General features: G+C 40.6%; 1 protein-coding gene and 1 long non-coding RNA gene across 6 annotated transcripts in view; one reads left to right on the forward strand and one right to left on the reverse strand.

The window, feature by feature from the left end:
• The window catches only part of CDK19 (cyclin dependent kinase 19), a 116,928-nt gene extending 106,331 nt beyond the window's left edge, over positions 1-10,597 (reverse strand). The window contains exon 1 of one of the 3 annotated variants that reach the window (XM_027633947.1): positions 10,252-10,597. In XM_027633947.1, the coding sequence (XP_027489748.1) occupies positions 10,252-10,308 (57 nt within the window). In that variant the 5' untranslated portion in view covers positions 10,309-10,597. The remainder of the gene's footprint in view (positions 1-10,251) is intronic. The other 2 variants (XM_027633946.1, XM_027633945.1) reach the window with 2 other exon arrangements.
• A 128-nt stretch (positions 10,598-10,725) lies between these two features.
• Positions 10,726-22,564, forward strand: LOC113942877. 3 transcript variants are annotated; one of them, XR_003526086.1, is made up of 5 exons: positions 10,726-10,813; positions 14,579-14,614; positions 15,956-16,198; positions 20,958-21,017; positions 22,069-22,564. It is a non-coding gene; the product is annotated as an uncharacterized LOC113942877 (long non-coding RNA). The 3 variants fall into 3 exon arrangements; XR_003526085.1 differs by lacking the exon at positions 15,956-16,198; XR_003526087.1 differs by lacking the exons at positions 15,956-16,198; positions 20,958-21,017.
• Positions 22,565-22,854: the final 290 nt, after the last annotated feature.

Raw genomic sequence — 22,854 nt, forward strand, 5'->3', positions numbered from 1 at the left:
CTCGATGTAAAACCTATTAGAAAGACAATGGCCTAAAAGCTGCAGTTACTCAGTTTTCCTTTTATGGCCCATGACACAATCAAGCACTTCTCCCAACGCACCTGAAAGCCCAGATTTATCAGAGACATATTACAAATTTTCTGTTCTTCTTTTCCTTCAGACTTCCTAGTTCAAACCATCTACAGTAAAATTTTCAATTCTCAGAGCTAGACCTACACAAAAGTTTACCAACACAATGTGGATGTAATTCTTAAATAAGTAAATTAGCCTTTAGATACAAAAGCAGCAACCCAGATCATGAGTAAGAAGCGAGATCCAAATTCTGTATACGCAGTGTGAGACAGCACATTTGTTACAGTTGGAAAGTTGCAAAGTTGAAAAAACACCCACACAAGAAGGTATAAGGACCAGAATGAAACTTCATGAAGTTACCACAAGGCCTAATTTCACTCTGAAACATAAAAAAAAAATAATTTAAAAAATCATAATTTTTTATGGTTTTTTGGAATGAAGACTCTCCATTTACCTCACTTCAGTGTCAGGGGATTAGGATTTCACAAGCTTAGATGCCCTTATTGCAGCCATTAAGATAGTCTTGCTACTTCTCAACAACAAGCAAGGCCTTTAGTCAGCAATCATCATACCTGTTCCTGGGGAAAGGGAGCCATGTTCTGCTTCCTTTAAACTTTAAAACTTCATGTCCCATAGTCAGAATAGGCTTCTCTCACACTCTTTCTGGGGTTTAAGAGCACTTCTTGGATGAAGTTTTATGCTTTTTTTATCCTTACCACTGAAGTCATGCTGAAGGTAGAATAAATGGCATTCAACTTGTAACAGTCTCTTTGTTGTTCTGAACTGAAGGTCAAATTAAATTTGGCAATTTGTCTACCCCTGTTTCTCATTTGGAGCACGACAGATCTGGGCAAAGGAACAACTGGTTATCTGGTACAATGACTGGTTTTAATCAAAAGATATGAACATAACTTTGAAGTCTACAAGACCCAGGAAAACACCGCAACAACTGATACAGAAACTGTTTCAGAAATAGACACATTTGAAGACATGGGTGACACCCACTCTAAACTGCACTAATGATAATGAACCAAAAGAATGAACATTGCATTTTCCAATGTGCAAAGTGTTAAATCTTAGCATGAACCTGTGATAAATCATAGAGTATTAACACAGGTGAGAATCTTCTCTAAATACCTTTGAATCTGCAAAACTCATGAGCCATAAGATAAGAAGTGTCTCCTCAAAACAAGCTACTTGGGAGTCAAACAGTTAATCTCATGCTGCTAGAAATGTCATGCACGAGTGGCCTTTCCATCATCAGATCTCTTCAGGCTCTCAGACCCCACATCATCACCAATGAGGTGGGAGAGTCAAGGAAAATTGCAGTCAAAGCAGAATCCCAGCATTACCTGTGTGAATGCTTCCAAGTGCTCTAATAAAGACAGCAAAAGAAAGGAGGAACAGAAAGGCAGAAAACCTTCTGGCCACATAAAAAGAATTGATTCTTCCTGCAACTAATGCATGAGAAAACCAGACACATTGCTTCAAAATATAGCTCTGGATGTAGTTTCCATTCCAGCAGATCTAGCTTCTGCCTCCAAGTCAATTGCCTCTAACACTTATTTTCACTTAGCTGCAAAAGGAAATCAATGGCATCTTCTACTTAAGTCAGCACAGACTGAACAAAAAAATAATCATACCGCACACGAGGCTCAGTTTATGGGAACACATTTAAAGCCATACTGTCCGAGGCTTTCCCCAGTTCATATCTGTGCTCTTATTTAGCCCAGAACCCTTATCCTTAAGTGAGCTATCTGACACTGCCAGCACACACAGGAAGCTACAGCCATTGCTTTGCCTATTGAAAAGCCTAACCACGGTGTGGTTTCACCTACCAGCTGAACAACTCTAGAATACTCCAGGATCATTAACTTTGTAGAAAACAGATGACAACCGAGACAGAAACATGCAGTTATACAGTGACCTCATCCGAAAATATTTTTTTAAAGATTGCTAATCCTAGGAAAGACAGAAGCAAACATGAATAATGCTCTTCAGAGATCCACTATTACAGTAATCCCAGCTCCTCCAATCTTTCTCAGAACCAGAAAAGTCAGTTCTGGTTTTGAATAAAGTAAAATTAAATACATAAAAAAAACCCACACCAACCAAAAAACCCAACCTACACTTACAGACATGCATTTTGAAAAGGTCAGTTAACACTATCTCTACAATATTCCTTCCCTTTCAGTCTTATTAGATACACCAATATTTCATAAGCTCTCAAAAAAACCCCACTGCTAAATGAAAGGTTGTGCTCCCACAGAAAAGTCTAAGAAAATATTAATAAAAAAATTCAGATAGAGAAGTTAAGTATCAGTTGATTTAAAGACTCTCAGGATTTTGTTAACAGAAGCTAATCTTTATTTAAAAGATATCTGCACATTTTTCTTCTTGAATCTGTTGAGATAGTGAACTTCACAAGAGGTATAATAATTTCTAATATCATCACAACTAGCATTGTTATCTGTCAGTCATCTAACTTATAGTCAAGTGAACCATGTGAACCAAGCCCTCAGAGCTGGGAGGTCTTTTATAAACCTAAATTATTTAGATAACATGAAACTCATAAGTCAAGTCAAAACAATAAACTTCTTGTATTTGCTACACAAGTAGAAACTGTTCTTCATTTCCTAAAGTCACATATTGAGTAGCCAATTTATTCTAAAAGCAGTTGTCCTGGACCAGTTTCAGCATTCCTTCAGGCAAACACGCTGTTATTGAAACAAATAAATCTTTTTTAAGTTCTAACACTTTATTTCAGTAAAAAAAGAAAAAGAAACATCGCAGCCTATGTCAGTTCTCAAATGCCACCAAAGAAGCTCGAGAAATGACGTATCTTTGGAAGCAGAATCTAAGAGTTGCCAATCATTTCTGCTAGCAATCCCTTCCCTTCCAATCACACACACAGACCATTCCTTCTCCTGAACTGAACATAAAGCAGTAGCCAGTACATGCAAACAGAATCTTACTTCACAACATAGAATTCACTAATTAAATGCAGGAGGAGAAAGACTTGGGTCAGAAGACACCTACATAAATCATGAGCTTGATTAAGGTCACAGAATCATAGAATCAGCTGAGTTGGAAGGGACCTCCGAGATCATCAAGTCCAACCCTTGATCCAACACCACCGTGGTTACTAAACCATGGCACTAAGTGCCACATCCAGCCTCATCCTAAAAGCCTCCAGGGACGGAGAATCCACCACTTCCCTGGGCAGCCCATTCCAATGCCTAATTACCCTTTCTGTAAAGAATTTCTTCCTAATATCTAACCTAAACCTCCCCGGGCACAGCTTAAGACCATGCCCTGTTGTCTTACTGATAGTTGCCTGGGAGAAGCAAAGAAGCCATTTCAGTAGGTATTTTCAAAACATGTAGGGAAATTTAATGTTACTGATAAATCTCTAGTGCAATTTGGTTAGGACGTTCTACAGAAATTCTGGTTACTTGTGCAAACATCGGTAGTGTTACGAATCATGGCAATTTCTGGGGCTTGGGGCTTTCGCTGATTTTTTGGTTTCTTTTTAAATCATGCATGATGTGAAAATACCCATGCTGAAAATAAATTTATGAAAGAAACTTCTACATTTCTACCTATAATATAACAGATTAGACTGGATGACCCAGAAATACACTAACATATTAAATTTCTATGTCAAGTAGTTTGCATGAGAAGTATTTAGTTTCTGACCTAGCCCCTGTTCTACCGTGCTTTGCTTCATGTCCTCCTCTAAAACACAATCTCTGCTACATCTCATTCACCCCCTTTCTTCCTCAAGCTCCTACCACCACCTTTTCGCTTGCCACAGTAGCAAACAAAACATCAGCTGAATGCAATTTGCTTTCTGAAAGGCAATGATGGGCTGTACAGCTCATTTCTGCACTTAAATTTCAGGGTGAGTAACAGAAGAAAGGACAAAATAGCCATGGGAGAGACCATATGCAGGAGTCTGTGGGAAGCATTAAAAACTACTCGTCACCACTTGCACTATCTCTTGGGCAGGAAGCAAGGCCACGGTATAGTTGCACCAGCAGCTTTCAGTAAGGCATAGTTATGAACTACTAATTATCTCTTCCTAGTTTGGGGACTTTTCTATTATAATGCCTTACAGGCAACTAGTTAGACAGGTTTGGTTTAGTTCTGCTACTTCTCCTCACACATAAAGAGAGCATTCAGTGGTAATAAGTATTTTCATACAGGCAAATACAGTATTTAGGTCTACTCAGCTTTCGAGAGATTATAGCGAGGCATAAACACCTTCAGCACAAAAACTTTCAGCTGTTTTATACCTTCAAGATAAAGAGTTTCATCAGGGAAAAGAAAAAAGAAAGTGGGAAGCAAACCACAGCCTTTCAATACCACGACTGATAAGAGATTTTGCTGCAGAGAGGTAATTGTTCAGGATCAAATACATTGCGTTCTGACTTTGGTCAATAATTCTGTGATTTAGCCTCTATCAGGTTTACATTAGTAAACAGCAATTGCAGCTGAACACTTACATTACTTACATTTGAGACGTCAAATAGAGGAAATAAGGCATAAATACATAAACTATTATAGACCCTTAATATCTTACAAGTATGAACTCGCATCACTACATAATATTCCAGTTTCACATTCAAGAGAGTATAATCCTTGCCGCATCGAGTTTCCTCCCTCCTAACAGCAAACGTAACTGCAGTACTCATGTCCTCATTCCCCTGTGATTTTACCACCAATATTGTTCATTTCTACCATTTAATCAACTTGAATGCAAGTTTCCTCTCATGACATACGTCTGCTATTTAAGTTTTTAAGCGATTTAAGTTTTACAGAAGAACAATGTGGGGAGAACAGTAAACAAATTAATTGCTATATGAATACTGATTTAAGAGATTGAGTGGATTACTTTTGCTGCTTCTACGCTTAAAGTTTTCTAACACCACAGTGATCTGAGTCATAAGTGTGACTGGATTCAACATCTGAACAACATAATGATATTAGCAGAAACTGCAAATACAGCGAGTTGCCCCAGGAGAAATTCTGCTTTTCCAAGGGAGCCATGCCTCACAGCAGGCTATTTTTTTCTCTCTTAATCAATATTTTCCTGACTTCTGCTTCAAACAAATAAGATTGATCAAGTAAAAAAACTAAAACAAAAAAGGTTACACAGCCAGAACCACAAGCAGCATCTCTATGTTAGATTATATACTTGTCTTGGCTATGTAATTCATCCTTCTTTCTCTTCCGATGCCCTGCCTTTCAATTAACAGTTTGGGTAGGAAGGAATTTTAAATATCTAGTTCCCACTGCCCTGCCATGTGCAGAGACACCTTTCACTAGACCAGGGTTCAAAGCCCCATCCAACCTGACCTTGAACACTGTCAAAAATGGGGCACTTGACTTTTATGTGGACTTGGAAGCTGTAAGTTAAGAACTCTACATCAATGACACTGCACACCAGCATCACTCCAAGGAGGAAAACAGACTCTCCTCCTCAGTTACAAACTTCCAGCACTGAAAAATACGGCAGAGAGGAGGGAAAGAATATTTCATTTGTCTTCCCCTTCCTATGCCTGTATGCCATATTTTTGGACTTGAGTCACTGTTACCCAATTTCCAAAAGGGGATTCCATATTAGGCAGCCAAAGTGAAGCCTGTTTTATACCAACTGTATTGTTAATGTACCTGCAACTGTCAAATAATAAAGTAACCTGCCAAGTTACAAACAGTGGCTTTCTTTTTCTTTTTTTTTTTAAAAAGTATATTACTACAGTAGCATTTAAATCTATACACTTTGTTCAGCTGATACATTGTACAGTACAGGGTAGTGCCAAACCTTTCACACTTGCCAAAGAGTAACATGGCAGAAGGGTCTGCCAGGGCAGCACCAGCTACTGAGCAGGCAGTGAGCCTGGGAACTGCCCAGGGTACAAATCCTGCCCCTTCTGCTGCCATCATTCTGAAAGCTGATCACTCCATATTTCTCTCATTCCCCCCAAAACAAGATTAAAAAGCACATACTTGCTTTTTGAAAGGTGTTTTGAAACGTACAGATTAAAATAAAATTACAAATATTTTTTTCTTTCCAAGTAGCTATACAAGTAATATTTTTAATAACCTCTGTTGCCCAGACCCAGGAAGCGAGTCAAAGAAAAATAAAATAACCACAGATTGAGAGAAAGCTGGCTGCTTTAAACTCTTTGTTTAAAGGTAAGCAGAAGCAGCAATAACTGGAACAGTTTTATTCACATGAAGATTTCAGCTTTTGCAAGTGTTGTATCTCCTGTCGCTGCTATAGAACGAGGAACAGAGTGGCCTATTTTCTACTTGACTCATGCATCCCACTATTCCCTGCACTCCTGAGGAACCAACAGTGGTATCTTTTAAGCTTGCTGACTCATGCATATATCCTGCAGGTGAACTGACATCCTGGTGTAGGAACAGAAATACTTTAGAGTAGCCTGGACCCAAAGACTGATCATTCTGAAAGAGTAAAACGAAATAATTCAGCCATATACAACAAACTGCAGAATTTCCAAACCTCGTTTCATCTTCAAAATTGCCCCTTATATGCAAAGGAGATACAGGAAGTGAAAATAACTACGAACAACACTGTAGCTTAAACTGTGATCAAAGAAGTGGCAAGGAACATAACAAGGAGAGGTAAGGCATGAAACAAAACCACACTTTCCTAACCATAACTGGAAAAACTGCATTCTTTGTTTTACCAGGCAGACAGGGATATGTCCAAAAAAACAGCTAAGAACTTGACATTGACAACAGAATTGCAATCATGAGTGTTATATCACAATTTACACCCTCAAAGCCACTGGTCCAGTTCTAGTGTACACTGAAATAAACCATTAGACAGCTTATATAAATACCTACTTTCTACCCCTTCCAGACTACAAAGATATTAATGAAAGTTTCATAAACCCAGGTGCCTAATTTAGCTAAATGTGTAACACAGGTAGTACCTCTAGACCTCATCAGACCACACAAACACTACTGAAGTAAACAGAAGCTGCAGGTCCTCAATGTCTTTAAAAACTTGTTCCTGCAGTGCATGGAAATGTCACACCAACATTGTTCCAATCTGACTGTCTATTTGGGAAAAAAAAAAAAAATCTTAACTTTCATAGAAATCAGTCAGCTCACTAGAAACGTGTCCAAATGATATTCTACTCCAGGTTGAAAAAGCCAAACTAAGCTGTTACTTTGTCAAAAAACTGCTTTATGCCCAAACCATTAATGGAAATCTAAGCAATGCAACCACTTTTTTTACAAGCATTTTATCAAACAGCTTGCCAAGCTCCATATAAACACATTTTACTATTTCATAAACTTTATAGGCCAAGTTTTTGAAATGTGAAGTGACAGGCTCTCAGTGGAATTTCTGCAGAGCTACAAGGTTTTTATTGCCCTCAGGCCCCCGAGACTGTAAATTGACTATATGAATCAAGTAGCCAGAATCTCTGCCTTTTATACAGGACTGCCTTGCAAATTGGAAATACTGAAACAGCCTCTATGACCAGCCATAGAAGAATTCCTTTACACAAGACTCAAAATGCCTCAGTGATCAGCACACAATAAGTATGCACCACTGCTAGGTTTCTGTTGCCAACAGTGGAAGAAGTTTCTCTCTGTCATTAAAGACCCCTTAAGGACTAATGCTAAATATCCCCCAACTCACAGATATACTTTAGCTAGGTATTTACATAAGGAAATCATCTTATCTTCATGATTCTGGTTGTTTTCTAATTTTTCTTCTAACTTGTTCACATCCTACTTTCATCCAAGGTCCTAAAGTTACACAAAAGCAACTACGAGTGAACTCACTAATGCCATAAAAATGAAAACAAAACAAACAAACAAACAAAAAGAATAAGCCAGTTTCCAAGCTCCATGAAGTAAAGCCTCAGTTTTTACTTTAATGAGTGTTTAATGAGTACAGCTGCACGTGTGTCATATTACATTACATATCAATCTATCGGACAGCCCTGAAACTTTGCACTTCCGTTTACAAGTTACCTTTCTCAACGGCTCAAGGTCTCCCTTTGATTACTCCCAGCTCTGACACATAAGCTATCTTTTTATCATGTTTACTTGTGCTTTACTGCCATCCATTTGCATTTGTAATACTATTACTACTGTAGGCATTTTGAAGATATGTCCTCTATGGTGCCTTGTAGCACCCACGTAATTCCTGCGATTGTTTTCCATTGCACATGATGGAAATCAAACCAGTAAGTTAGAAACGGACATCAAATTCTTTTTTTTTTTTTTCATAAAACAGTAAACCCACAGCTCTGCCTTTTTTACGCTGTTCTTAAAAGGAGTAATTCTAGGATTACAATATCAAAGAACGGCAAAAAACAGTTAACTAGTATTTTTGGTGTTTTTATTATGGCTTCCTTTCATATATCTAATATATAGAGATAACAAATTAATTAAAACTTTTAAAGAAAAGAGAAAACCATGACCACTTAACCCAAAAATACTGGAAGAGTTCAGTGGCAGCTGTAATACCTGGAAAAGCTTTAATATTTCCTTTTCAAGTTAGCTAAGGTTATTCCTAAGGTTGCAGAGCAAGAATCAGAGCTCATTTCCTGGTATTTAATCCTCCACTGGAATTAGTGTGCTACCTTTCAGTTATTAATCACTTTGATACTACAGCCTTTTAACTCAGAGTTTAAATTGTCAAGTCGCGCATTAATGCAATTTACTCCTACAGAAAAATCCCTGAACTTCTCTACTAATCTAAAGCAGCAGTGTTCCATTAACCAATTCCAAAATTTTATTTAAAAGTTGTCATTTTTCCACATTCAGTCTCTTCTTTTTCAAAGTTTCAGTTGGCTATAATGGAAGGCTTTAGCCTTTAGCTTTCTGATAGAAAGGGATCACCTCTAATTTGCAAGTACATTTTATTGAACTTTACAGTATGTTCAGAACACTTCTGCAAACCCAGCCTGTGTTTGTGCACTAGTCATACTGCACAGTGAAAAAGGGCTTAATGGCTCTTCTGAAAGCAAAGGGTTGTATTTGGAACCCACACCTGGGCAAGAGCCTTGCTCAAACCCCAGGACTGCTCCCCTTCAACAACTGCACAGCAGCCAAGCAATCCCAAATTGCAATCTGAGCTCCCCATCGCTTTCTCAACCACAGTACGTGGAAGTGCATCCACGCAATATCTACCCCATGGTGCCAGCTCTCTCTTCCCCAGGGAAGGGAAGGAACCCTTGCTTAGCCAACATATGTGGACTTAATGGATGAACGATCTCTTTGGATCTCGCCACCAGCAAGGTGTTTGGGGACAAGTGTATCGTGCACTCTCGTGGGAAACTGATGGAGACACACCTCCTACACACCTGTGTGTAGGTTGCTGGGCAGAAGCTGCCAGTTCTGCCGGCAAGGAGTGTCCCAGACAGCCATCAAGCCAAGCCTGTCCGGCTTTGGCTTCAGCGGGGTACCGGGGGCTGGGACCAGACCAGGGACCAACGCGCCTCGGGAGCTTCCCGGGCCGCTCGGGCGGGAGCATCCGGGGAGCGGCAGTCGGTAGCCAGGTGCTCCTTGCATCAAACTTGTTCGCTTCCCAAGCCCCTGCGAGTTATCGAAGCAGAACGTCAAAGCACGAACGCGGTCACACAAAAGATGAAAGGCAGCGACCTGAAACACGGCGTGAAAATCCAAAGGCGACCCCAGGGCACAGCCTGCTCTCACCGCACCACCAGGGATGGAGAGTGGGAGAGGGGACAGAGCGGGACGAGGTTTAGGTTGGACATTCAGAACAATTTCTTCACAGGAAGCGTGATTAGACATTGGAATGGACTGCCCTGGGAGGTGGTGGAGTCACGGTCCCCGGAGATGTTTAAGGAAAGACTGGACATGACACTCAGTATCGTGGTCTAGTTGACAAGGTGGTGTTCGGTCATAGGTTACACTTGATGATCTCAGACGTCTTTTCCAACCTAACTGACTCTGTGATTCTGAGCAGCCGGGCACCGACCCCTGGGGCCGGAGCACCAGGGCCCGCTCCCGGCGCGGGCGGAGGACGGCCGGGCGGGCTCCGCGCTCCAGCCCCCGCGCTGCCACAAACTTTCCGGAGAGGGAGGGAGAGGAGGGGAGGGCGCCGGCGCGGGGGGGGGGGGAGAAGGGAGGAAGGAAGAGGGTACTCGGCGCGGCCCTTACCCGTCCTTGCGGCGGGCCTTGTAGACGTGCCCGTAGGTGCCTCTGCCCACCTTGCATCCCTCGTACTCGAACAGGTCCTCCACCCGCTCGCGCTCGGCCGCCAGCTTCGACTTGAACTCGTAGTCCATGTCTCGCCCATGGGCGGGGAGGGACGGGCGGGCAGGGGGACGCGGCGGCCCGATCAGCACCCGCGGCTGGAGAAGCCCCCTCCCGGCGCCGCCATGTCCGAGGCTCGGCGGGGGCGGCGGGCGGGGGGGGACAGGGGGCGGTTTGTTTTTGTTTTGGTTTGGGGCTTTTCGGCGGGGGGGGGGAGGGGGCGCGCTCCGCCGCCGCCACCCGCTTCAACTGGGCTCCTCGCGGCGCGGCGCGAAGTCTGCCGGGAGTCGTAGTGCGGCTGCGGGCGCCTGCCCCGCCGCCGCGGGCGGGAACGCCGCGGCGCCAGAACTACAACTCCCGGCATGCCCCGGGAGGCATCGGGCGGGCGGCGTCGGCGCACTGCCCTCCCCGGAGACAGCGGAGCGTTTCAGCGGCCGCCGGGAACTTGCTGACTCTTCACATTGCGGTCAGAGGCGGGAGCGGCGAGCGCGGCCGTACGCGGCGCCTCTGGCTGGCAGGAAGGGACGGAGGGATGTAGGGCGGAAAGGACGGAGGACACGGACCCCATGCTGTGAGGCGCTGAATAGTGCGGCAACTTGTTTATCTCGCCAGCTGCCACTCACGGCTTGGCCCCGTCCCCCTGCAGGCTGTTGCCCTCTGATTGGTCGGGCCGCCCCGCCGTGCCGTGGGTGGGGCGGGGCCGATCCCGGCCCCGGGGGCTGTGGAGCGGCGGGTCCATGTTGGAAACGGAATTCTCAGAGGCGCAGTAGAGCCAGGTGCTGCTAAGTAAACCGACCGTTCATAGGTGTATAGGGGAGGATACAGCGTTTGCGCTCAGATACAACCCAGGCGTGTTGTTGAGTCTTTATGCTCCGATGCCACAGCAAGGCTATGCCCCTTCAGCCCCAAGCAGATTTTTAGACAAAACGCGGCGTTGCTGTGAGGTTCAGATTTCATGCAAAGTATTTTGAGATCGCAGAAACATTCAAGCCACTTAACATTTATGTCTCGGCCCTTCAGGGATATTTCTGTGAAAAGCATCACTCTGAGCAAGCATATTTGCATTGTGGAAGTGCCACACAGAGCTAAACAAATACGAAGAATCACAAAAACCCCACAGAATCGATTAGCTTGGAAAAGACCTCTGAGATTATCGAGTCCAGCCTGTGACTGAACATCACCACGTGAACTAGATGATGGCACTAAGTGCCACATACAGTCGTTCCTTAAGCACGTCCAGGGATGGTGACTCCACTGTCTCCCTGGGCAGCCTATTCCAATGTCTAATCACACTTTCTGTGAACAAATTCTTACTAGTGTCCAACCTAAACCTACCCTGGCACAGCTTAAGACTGTACAGTCTTGTCTTATCACTAGTTACTTGGGAGAAGTAGTCGACCCTCTGCTAGGTACAACCTCCTTCCAGATAGTTGTTGAGAGTGACAGGGTCACCCCTGAGGTGACCTTACACAACCTGAAGGTTACATCCTGGCCTAGAAGCAAGTGACAATCCCCACCTTGTGAATTCAACATTAGAGTACAACAGTCAGCAGCAAGCGAATGAAGCAGAATTAAATTAGTGGAGGGGAGAGTACAAATGGAAGCTGTCCATATACAGGAACGGTCTTGATTCATCACCTGCCCAGCCAGCGTTAGTTACCTCAATAGAAAGTTTTTCCACATGCCACATGGGAGGGGTGGAGGAGCTGAGCTGATGAGAAGCTGTCATTGCTGACAAAGCCCAGGGAGATGTCAACTGCACGATCATGCTATATATGATTACTGGTGCATATCTAAGTCATGAGGTCATAACCAGAAGTTTGCTTCTCAGGGAAAGGCAGGAGTGTAACCATTTTGAGGTGATTATTTCTTCCAGAAGGCAATAGATGATTCAGAATTTCCCTAGTGCCAGGTAACTAGCAACCCAAATTCTCAGAAAATTTCATCACTCCTTTACCAAAATAGTATTTTGCAGAGAACTGCAAGTGCTTTTCTCAGCAGTTGCAGATGTGGATATTTCTGAACAAGGCCCGATTGTGAACTGGCAATTTTCCTAAACAGGAGGAAGAACAGCACTGATCTTTCAGTGTCAACCTTAAAGACATTTGCTAAAATTAGAACTCACCATTTAAAATTTTGCAAAGCATTCACATCTTTGGTCACCTAGAATTCAAAGCCAACACTTAAAAGAAAGCAACACAGATTGAAAAAAAGCAAGCTTATAGGTGTAAAAAGTTACTCTACCCAGACATATTCAGCTAGTTTTGACATCAACAGGAATAAGGACTGCCTTGCTGTTGGTAATAATAAACTCTTCAAGCATTGCCCTCTTTGACCAAAACAATAGCCATTATTGCCCATTTTCACCACTAAGGCTTTTGTTTTTACCATGTACTGACAAGACTGTCTTTATTATAATTCCTTGTAAGTCCATAGCCCTAGTGAAAGAGGGCTAACCTCACCCCCCATTTTGGAAGCCCACCTAGGCTGGCATTTGTAAGCCAAGGCAGCTTAATTTCCCCTATACCCTATACTGTACCCTAGTGTTGCAAGCAACCATTTTATCCCTTCTTCCATAAAGTGACTGTGCTTTGCCAGTAAATGTTTTGGCCCTTGCTGCTGCTCCGAAGGAGAAGCAGCAGCAGCAAGCAGCCGTTTATGGAGCAATGACAGTAAATCATCTGAGAGAAAGAAACAGAACAGTACTGTGACATTTCCATTGCTCTTCTAAGTTAGTAGAATGTTGTGATATTGCTGATATGTATTTAATAGCATTCACTTTCTAAAAAAGGTGTTTAATTTTATTACTTCTGGTCAGAAGATAAATGACCGTAGCATTTTTAATATGCAATACCCTCTCATTTGTTTAATTGTGCTGATACAGAAAGTCTAAGTAGCACCAGCAAAGAAAACAGAAAATTACAGGCTTGCAGAGTGCAAGCAGGATTTTTTTCAGCCTGCCAGCCTAACTGAAGATGCCTGGTTGTCACTCAATAGAATCACCATTTCCTCCAAATCTCAAGTCACTGAGGTTAAATAGTGCCCGGATTGTTGGAGGTGAAAGGTTTTTTAAACAAGACTGAAAGTTGAGGAATTGAATATTCTCACCAGTTCTCTAAAGAGATCTCCAAGACAAATAAGACATGAACTTCTAATGTAAAAAGGAAGAATTTGGTCTGTAATACTTCAGTGTCAAGAAAGTGATGCATACAGACCATTTTTCTTCTTTGTAGATTGCCTTGCACTTAAAATACATTCCTATTTTCTTTTCAACTTGCTTCATGGGCAGTCTCTTATAGTTCTCTCTTCATGTATTAGTGAGACCAAAAAATAGGTGGTGGGGTTTTTTAACTCTTCTAGGCCACATCTGGAAGTAGTTGCACCTTTTCTTAACTCACTCTCTTTGTAAGCTTTTACTTTTAATCTAGTGGGAATTTTTTGATTCTTAGGGATCAAGGCAGCAGTTTTCCAGTAGATCTTGAGTGGAATATGAATAAACATGGACACTCAGTGTTCACTTATGTCAGTCACATTTAAAACAAACGTTGCTTCATTCAAGAGTGAAAGGATGCATGTCAGGAGTCTGAAGGATACAAGCAGAGAAAATTTAGAATGAATAGAGGTCTAACACGAACTATACTTTCATCTCTACAGAAGCAGAGAAAAACAGTTCTATTCCAAAAAATATAGAAATATACTTGGGATTTTTAAACATATTAGTGTGAGAGTGAGAAGAGCCCAGTGAAAGTGGGACAGTATGCCAGAGGATTTCTAATAGAAATAGATTAGAAAGTCTTCAACTGGCTGTAAGTTCATATGTTATCATTCCCAGTAAAACTCTGAATTTTGGAATCTTTTATGTCAATTAACTTCTAAACTCCTGTAGTAAAAGTATTAACCTTATTATATAGGTTTAAAAACACAGTACATAACTGGGGGTGTTCTCTCAAGATTTTACAGTAAATCTAAGGAGCATGCTCGGAATGGAGGGAGTGCTGAATGCTGCACTCATGGTATAATTATTTCACTGACTCTGTTTTGTTGGGGATTTTTTAAATTCATTTTTATCGTGCCATAATCCAAATAGTACTAAACCAGAAACCTTGTGCTGTTTTTCTTGAGTGTAATCCAATAACCTGGTCACAGAAAAGTCTGTACTACTTTACACTGTATTTTTTTCTTGAGAAAAAGAAAACCGTCACAAAAGCTATTCCCCATCTTCTCTTTGCAGACTGTCAAGAGTGAACAGTTACCTGAAAAAACCAAGGTAACTCAGCATTCAGCAATTAAAAAACAGTGGGAGACAGCAAAGTAAAAGTGAAATAATCCTGTGTTACTCAGTGTGCCATACTTCATCATTATGCCACTATACCTCAACCTTATTGCTGATCAACTAGTGTAATCACATGTATATCTTTCTTAGGATATCCACTTATTCCCTGTGAATTGTAATGCAAGATGCACGAACTTATTTCATTTGAGGAGCAGCATGCAATATTGTGGATTGGCTTCAGTTTGACAGAAAAAAAAAAAAAACAAATCAGAGGATACAATTAACTAATGCCTTTGTGTTCACATTTGAGAACCAGCATAACAGCTGGTTTAGACAGCAAGCCAATACCTCCAAAGCAGAGATTTAGAGAAAGCCTGGAATTCCAAAAATGTTGAAGTTGCCCATAATTATGGAGAAAGCATAAACTCTTATTCTGAATATAGTAGTATAAAATTTCATCTTTTGGAGCTGCACAGTCAGTGTAACTGAGTTGCCTTGTCTTTGTTGGTATACATGATTTCAATATTCCTGCATTGTCAGCATACTCATTCTAACACCACCATATTCCATCTGTGGTATCTCCTTGACTGTCGTTAAAGTTTTCAGAAGTTAAATAATACTAAACTTTGCTGTAGAATCCACTGGAAAGGACAGTAGCATGTCATAAAAAAAGGAAAGATGTTGCTTTAATTATCTTTGAAGGATATAAAAGAGAATACATCAAAACTGCTCTGTCTGATAGCTTTCTGCAGTTAGATTCAGTCCTACAGAAGTAGAACTCTGCTAAACAGATAACCTGAACTGCATCAAGTTTTACTCTTATGTTTTCAATTTTTTCCTTGGATATAGTATGTTTTATACCACTGTACTGGCTGAATCCTAAATACAAGCTACAGCTACAGAACAGCATTCTATGACAGGTCTATAGAACATATGTAATTTATACATACAGAGCTATTATTCTTTAGTGTTGCTCCTAGCCAAACAGATTGTGGTTAAAAGTGTTTTCAACACTAAATGTTCAAAAGGGTGGTAATGAATCTTCTTTGGGTAGGAGACATAGGACAAGAAATAACAAACATCAGTTTTACCAAGTGAGATGTATATATAGGAAAACCTTTGAGTGATAAAGACAATTATGTAATGAATTGTCTGAAGATACTATGCAATCGTTAGATTAAAATTAAAATCATGAGATATTTTTAAGAAAATATTAGATCAACCTCTGTCAGAAATTTTGTAGATAAGGTAGCATTAATATAATAAGAAATTAGATTTCTTGTTTTTCTTTCTGTCCTTATTTTCCCATGTCTCTTCTATTCTGTGTGATATAAGAAGAACCCTCAGTTCATGGACTGACCAGTTAAAAGAAAAATACAAAAGATGAAAATAAACCATGAGTTCTCATGACAGAAGGATTATTCCACAAGGATTCATACCTAACACTTAAATGTTCACAGTTCATAAGTGAACCAGGAAAAGGCATGAATGACGACGTGACAACATTTGAGGAATGTATCTAATAATTCAGATCTAAAGTTGATTGAAAAATACTGCAAGAGGCTTCCACGACACTGTGTGAGTAGTGGTAGTTGAAAAGCAGTGTTCTAAAATGCAGTGTAATGCACATGGGGGTTAAAACATACAGACATGATGATGAACTCTAAAAGCTAGTATCAGCCAGGAAAAGCCTTAAAGTCACTGTGAGTAGTTCTCTGAACAAAGGTTCAGTGCTCAGAAGTTATTAATAGCACAAGAAAGGTAAACTTTTTTAAGAAAAAGATAACAAAACATAATGTAAAGCACATTTAGATTACTCTGTATATAACTGTGGTGCACTACTTGTGTGTTGCTTTCCGTTCTAGTTACCCCATCTCAAAGCCATATAGAAGGACTACAGTAATATTCAGCATTGGATGATCAAAACTCAGAAAATTGAAATGGCAAAATGAGGGGACAAAAAAATTCGCAGCTTTTAAATACAAAATACTACCAATGTCTTAGCAAGTCTGCAGGACTCAGATTACTGGAAGATGGGAAGGCATACATAAGGGATTATTGGTACCTCCTTCCCCTTTTTGGATATTTTTTTATCATATGCTACATGGGCCTGTGGTCTCATCTACTACAGCCATTACTATAATCCTATGAGGACAGGCTAAATACATTTGTTAGCTGGGAAGATAAGTGATTGGGGGGGTGATAAACAGTACAAAATAAATTTGAGAAAAAAGGCATATTTAATGAATACTATGTCATTTGCAGCTATTGTATACAATAGTCCACAGGAAACTTCCAGCTCAGGAATTCACTAGAACATAGTTTGTTAGAATCTGAGGAGCTATGCTAACAAAAGAAATAAGTGATCAAAGAGTTGAATTCCTCCTGCCTGTGAATGATTTTGTAAAACTCTGGTGGAATTAGATTTAGAAAACCTAAGAACTCCTATACTGAGAGGCTCAATATGTTACTGAAGTTCTGGTTTTCTTATTTCCGCCCTAATTTTATCATTTTCTAACTCCATCTGTGCCTCAGTGGCAAAATCCTAAATTATCTAGATTCCAGAACTGTATTTACCATCAAATAGGAAATGACAGCATTGGCTGCTGGCTCACTATGCTGAAGAAGTTGAGCAACTCTGAACTTTAAAAGAAAGCCAGATGGTCTAATGAGATCAGGAACCAGGAGTTCCATTGTCCTGCATGGTTCTATTTCTTAGGGCACCAGGTTTTCTACCTGCAGTGCAAGGCAGAATACTTCCCCATCCTTAGGAAAACTTTTGGATTAAAGTACTACTAAAACTATCACTTAGCTTTACTAGCTATGTCCATCGAACAGTAAAAAATTTGCTCTCAGCCAAATTTCAGTCAGCCTAAAAAAACAACTCAACAAAATCTTTTTGTACTTTGTGCTACAATATTGCCAGTACAACTCAGAAGAAAAGAGATTATCCTGAGTCAAATTCCTATTGATATTTCCATATATAGAAAAGACTTGGGCACTGAGTTTTAAAGAAAAAATACTTTTTAAAGCCTTGCCAACACATGTCAAAAATTTTATTGTCAAATCCCTACAGTGCTTCTGGATGGGTAAAGTATCAAGGAGAAGGTGACTGTGACTTTAGCTTCACAGAAGATGCAGAAACAAGAGTAGATGCAAGGGAAGTATGGGGATGATGTTTCCACAATCACTAGCTGCTCTTACTACAGAATGTGAATGCCCTTGCTGCTGATTAACTTCATACTGCTAACTTCTGTCTTATCCTTACTCCAACTTTACACATAGACACTGAGTGTCTATAGGGGCAATCAAAATTGTTAAATCAATGCACCTAAGATGAAGTGTGTTCAATTGCCACCTTAATGTTTCTTTGAAGGATAAAGTGTCCTTGATTCCCGGTAGCCTCTGATGGTATGTTGTGTCTGGTTGGAATGGGGTTAATTTTCCTCACAGCAGCCTGTATTGTGGTGTGTTTTGGTTTTGTGACCAAAGCAATGTTGATAACACACTCATGTTTAGCTATTGCTGAGCAGTGCTCGCACAGCATCAAGGCCTTTTCTGTTTCTCACTCTTCCCCCGCAGCACGTAGGCTGACATGAGCTGACCAAAGAGATCTTGCATGCTGTGTAACATCATTCCCAGTTATGAAACTGGGGGGGGGGAGGGAGTTCTTGCAAAGTTGCCATTCCTTGCAGACTGGCTGGGCTTCAGTCTGTGGTGGGAGGTGGTGAGTGAGTGCCATTCCACTGCTTACTTATTTTTCTTCCTCCTTTTTTCTTTTATTGACTTATGAAACTGTCTTTGTCTTGACCCATGCTGCCTTCTTGCTTTTGCCCTTTTGGTTTTCTCTCCCACCCCACCTCAGGGTGAGTAAGTGAGCAACTGGGTGGGTGTTTAGTGGCTAGCCAGCATCAACCACCGTCCATAGGAAAGCTGAATGAGAAGGAAGTGGGATGCATCTTACAGACTAATTGCTTTGCCATGGCTCCCTTCTTCTATGCTGCATGTGGAAACTACCAAATCCCTATGTTTCCCTTCTACCCTAGGGACTGGGTAGAAGAAGTCACGGTTTATTTTGGTTTTCCCATCTGCTGGTGTCAGCAAGAAGGTAGTATGGATCTCAAAAGGATTAACAAACTGGTAACAGCTCCTGTTGTGTGAACCAGCTGAACAAAATATGCTGGTTCTTCCAACCTCTAATGCAGGCATAGGTAACCTATTGCTCTTAAACGACATGAAGCTCATATGTGGCTTCTGCAAGAGCTATACCATATGCTGGATAGCAGGCAGTGCAAGTATGGAAGTTCTGCACCTTCTGCGTGTCCAGCTCTCAGAAAGAGCAAACAAACTGAGGTCACTGAACCCAAAATTCCCCTGCCACCTTGGACCCACTCTACTCTCCAGCAGAATCCTTAACAACAGCCTATGATGCCAATTTAGAATTTGCTCTCTCTTTAGCTTGATGAGATGTCACATGAACTTGAGCTTTCATTTCTCATCTTCCTTAATCTCAAACAGTTCTGTTTGATTCTGCACAGCTACAGTCTGATATCATGACAGCCAAACCAAAATCTTCCTCTGAATGAAGTTTTCGTACCCTTGGGTAAACCTTTGGTAAAACAGGCTCCTCTACCTATCCTGTGATTTCTGAGGAACTGTATAAATTTGAATTTTACGCATGCCTGAGCTTTTCAGGACTGTCTGGAAGCAAAAAACACAGAAAGGTTGGGTTGTTTGTTTGTTTGTTTGTCATCTCAGAATAAGGAGACTTAAATTTTAGGAAGTGAATTTAATATGCTCTTTAAATGGATCTTCAGTAGTAAGTTAATAGATAAATGTTTATCCCAAAATCTGTTCCAAACTACATTTTTAGCACTGGAAGAAATACATCATATGTGTTTCAGTTCTTGTGTCTATGAAGTAGGAACAGTCATATTTAGACATCATTAATCGGACTGCCTCAAATCTAATTGGTAACTATGAGTATTAATTATTACTTTATTGTTATTTTTACTTCATTATTAAAAAATGATAGTTTCCAGTGCAAACAAAATTTTTTTCATATAACCTATCAAGTCCATCACTTGCAATAGATTGTTTGGCATAAGACAAAAGCCAGGAGCTGTAACTTTAGCATGCTTGTTACAGAAGCAAGCATGCTTGAAATAGAAATAATTGTGCTATCAGTGGTAACAGAAACAATAGCAGTAGACTGGCATCAGATTACCAATTTGTTTTCAGTGGTGAATTCCTGAACACTATGTGGTGAACTGGATGCTTAAGGAAAAGAAGACAAACTAAGATAATTTGTTGAAATGGTGACCATTGTGCTGGTTATGCTAAGAATCTATTCTAAATGCCAAGCTCACTTCAGTCTGCTTAATTTTGATGAGTTGCTTTTGATTCTAATCATTCCCAGGTAGAGATCAAGTTGTTCTCTTAAGAACTGTCTGAAATGAAGCCCTAACTTCTTTGGATCCGTGTCCCATTCTTCATTCTGTCCTGGTGTCCACACCTCAGGTTCCCTGCCCATCATTAATCTTCCCTTCCCCCAGTGTCCACAGCTCCCTCCTCCTGCCTCCCAGCTACCAGCTGGATGAGAACCAAGGGGACGTGGCTGCTTTTCAGCCGGGCATGTGCTGGCTGCCAGCAAACTCAACATAATAAACAACCTTTGAGCTCAGGCAGCAGCCTTTCATTCACAGTAATAATTTCAAGGAAGTAGTCTTCCTTCACTAAGCTGTTATGTTTCTTAAAACTTGGAGGAATTTCATAGCCTGAAGTTTTCTATTTCTGAGCCAAATGTAACTGAAATGATGGATTGAAAAGTTATTGGATTGAGTCTGACAAGATGGGTAGGCAAACAGTATATCACCTAAGCCCTCTTTCCTGAGGCTTACAATCACAGAGAAATACCCTTTGACAATGTAATAGATACAGTTCCCAGTAGTTTATAAATAAAGTTTAAGGATGGAAGGTCTGGGCAATACGCAAAATATTGGTCTGGGGTGTTTCCATACCATTTACAATATTCAAGGGAAATCTCCAAAGTCATTTAGTGGTATCAGAGCAGAAAAACTAAAGTGGTTTTGATTTATTTAGATTTATACAGAAATTAGTAGAGACTGGGATCACATTTCAGGAGCTAGGACGTGTCTTTTTTAACTGTCTCTGCTTCAGCAGTTAGGCATCATTTCCCAAACAAATATAATTGTAGTTCCTTGTCAGAACCTAGGGAGGATTATTTGTAAATTAAAATAAAAAAAAAAAAAAGAAAAAATATTAACAGGTACATTCTATACAACCCTACTGAATGCAATATTTTCACTGCCTTTAGGACCTCCTGCATATGAAAGATCTTCTACATAAACATCCACAAATGAGAATCATATGCAATGTGTGTATGACTGTATATTCTGCTTTTATTAAGTGCATTCTTTTTTCACGTTTCCAATATCCTAGATTGTATCTTATCGAAATTCAGATACCAAAAGAACTGGTTTTGGCATAGTGAAGGTAACATGATACCTGTTCTAAAGTCTGATAAAATTGCGTGCTTTATTTTGTGTGTAATTTCTTTTCCTTGATATCACTTGAGTATTGATACCACATGTCATCCTTATCCCTTCAAAAACATATAAAAAGTGAGGGGTGAAAAAAGGGAAAAAAAAAAAAAAGCTGAACACAAATTCACCCTGATATGACTTTGGTGGAAGGAAGACAAAGACGTGCTGAACTCAGTGTCATTACTGATGAATTTATTTATGACTGTCAATAATTCAAATTGCATTGAAAGTATGTCAGCTCCCTGAAATGGTAGGAAAATCCACCTAGTGTCAAAAATATGTTTAAGAGGAATTTAAGGTCTGAAAACAATCTGTGGTCATACCAATTCTGGATAAACTGAAAATAGAAGAGCAAATTTGGTGAATTACTGATGAGGAAGTAATATACAGTGACTGTAGCTCATATTGGTCAGGCACCAGGGCATGTAATATGTGTTCACATAGAAAGGAGGTAATAGAGAAGGTCTGTACATCTATATGAGAAACAATATTGGAAATAAAGACAAAATATGGAAGAAAGCCCCAGAATATGGGGAATTTGATTTCCCAGCTCAAACTGATCATGTATCAAAAGCAAATTTAAGTGCTGTGCCCTGACCGCTGCAGAGCTTTTAGGAGGCAAATCATGTAAAATCCCCTTCAGGAGCTCTTTCCTGCATACAGAAGCTATATGGACTTATTTCACGCACTATTAACCAAACAAGTTCAATTTTTGTGTGTGGTTTCTCTTACATTGATTTAGAGCTATTTTTATCTGTTTGGTTTATGACTGTACATTTAGACAATAAGCACAAATAAAGTTTGCAAACAGTTGCTCCATCCCGAGTTGTTACTCCTCCCTAGCCCTTTATCACCGGTTTTTTGCAAACATTTCGCCCACAGTTCTGCCAGCCCAAATGGGCCCCTCCATGCCAAGGAAACTGGTGAACAACCTCCAGCGAAGTGTCCAAGGAGATGAACCATGGAGCACCTACACAGCAGGTGTGGGTGCAGTAACCTGCTGCTGGATGGTGACAAGCAATGAGACACTGTATCTTCATCAGTTCCAGCTATGTCAGGAAGGAAACATCAATCTGCTGCCCTGCTGATGGCTAAACCAGTATAAACAGATCTAACCATGCTAAACCCTTGACTGCACACAACCATGTGTACTATACTTGCTATATTGATTTGAAAATCAATGATGCTAAGTGGGTAACCCCCCTGTGTAAACATATTTATAGCACTCTAAAGGATTTTTTCCCACCAGTGTGATATTCCTATAAATTTATCTCTAATACCATTTTATCTAATACCAATTTTATCATAATCTACAGCATGAAGTAGTGTTGCATCCTGAGCCAATATATAAGCATTAAAGATGAGTATCTTATCTCTATTTATAATCTCACAAAGCTGTTTTAATTTAATCTTATCTAATTACACTGCAATGTAAAATAGTGCAATTTTTAAGTAGTTTAGGAGGCCTTTATTAGCCAAATGATACAAAAGGAATAACAAAAAAACTACTGAGCAGGGCCAAATGAAGCTGTAGCATAGCTGGGAGGGTTGGGCTGCAGGTTATGTTATTCCCATGCCATGTGACATGGAATGAGCAACTCTGAGGTGTGCTGGTAGCCCCCACTGTAGCCAGGTCTCTTGAGTGCCCTTTTGTCGTATTTGAAAGGA

Source organism: Corapipo altera, unplaced genomic scaffold (assembly GCF_003945725.1).
Source record: "Corapipo altera isolate COAL_440 unplaced genomic scaffold, ASM394572v1 2b, whole genome shotgun sequence".
NCBI classification, from domain to species: domain Eukaryota; kingdom Metazoa; phylum Chordata; class Aves; order Passeriformes; family Pipridae; genus Corapipo; species Corapipo altera.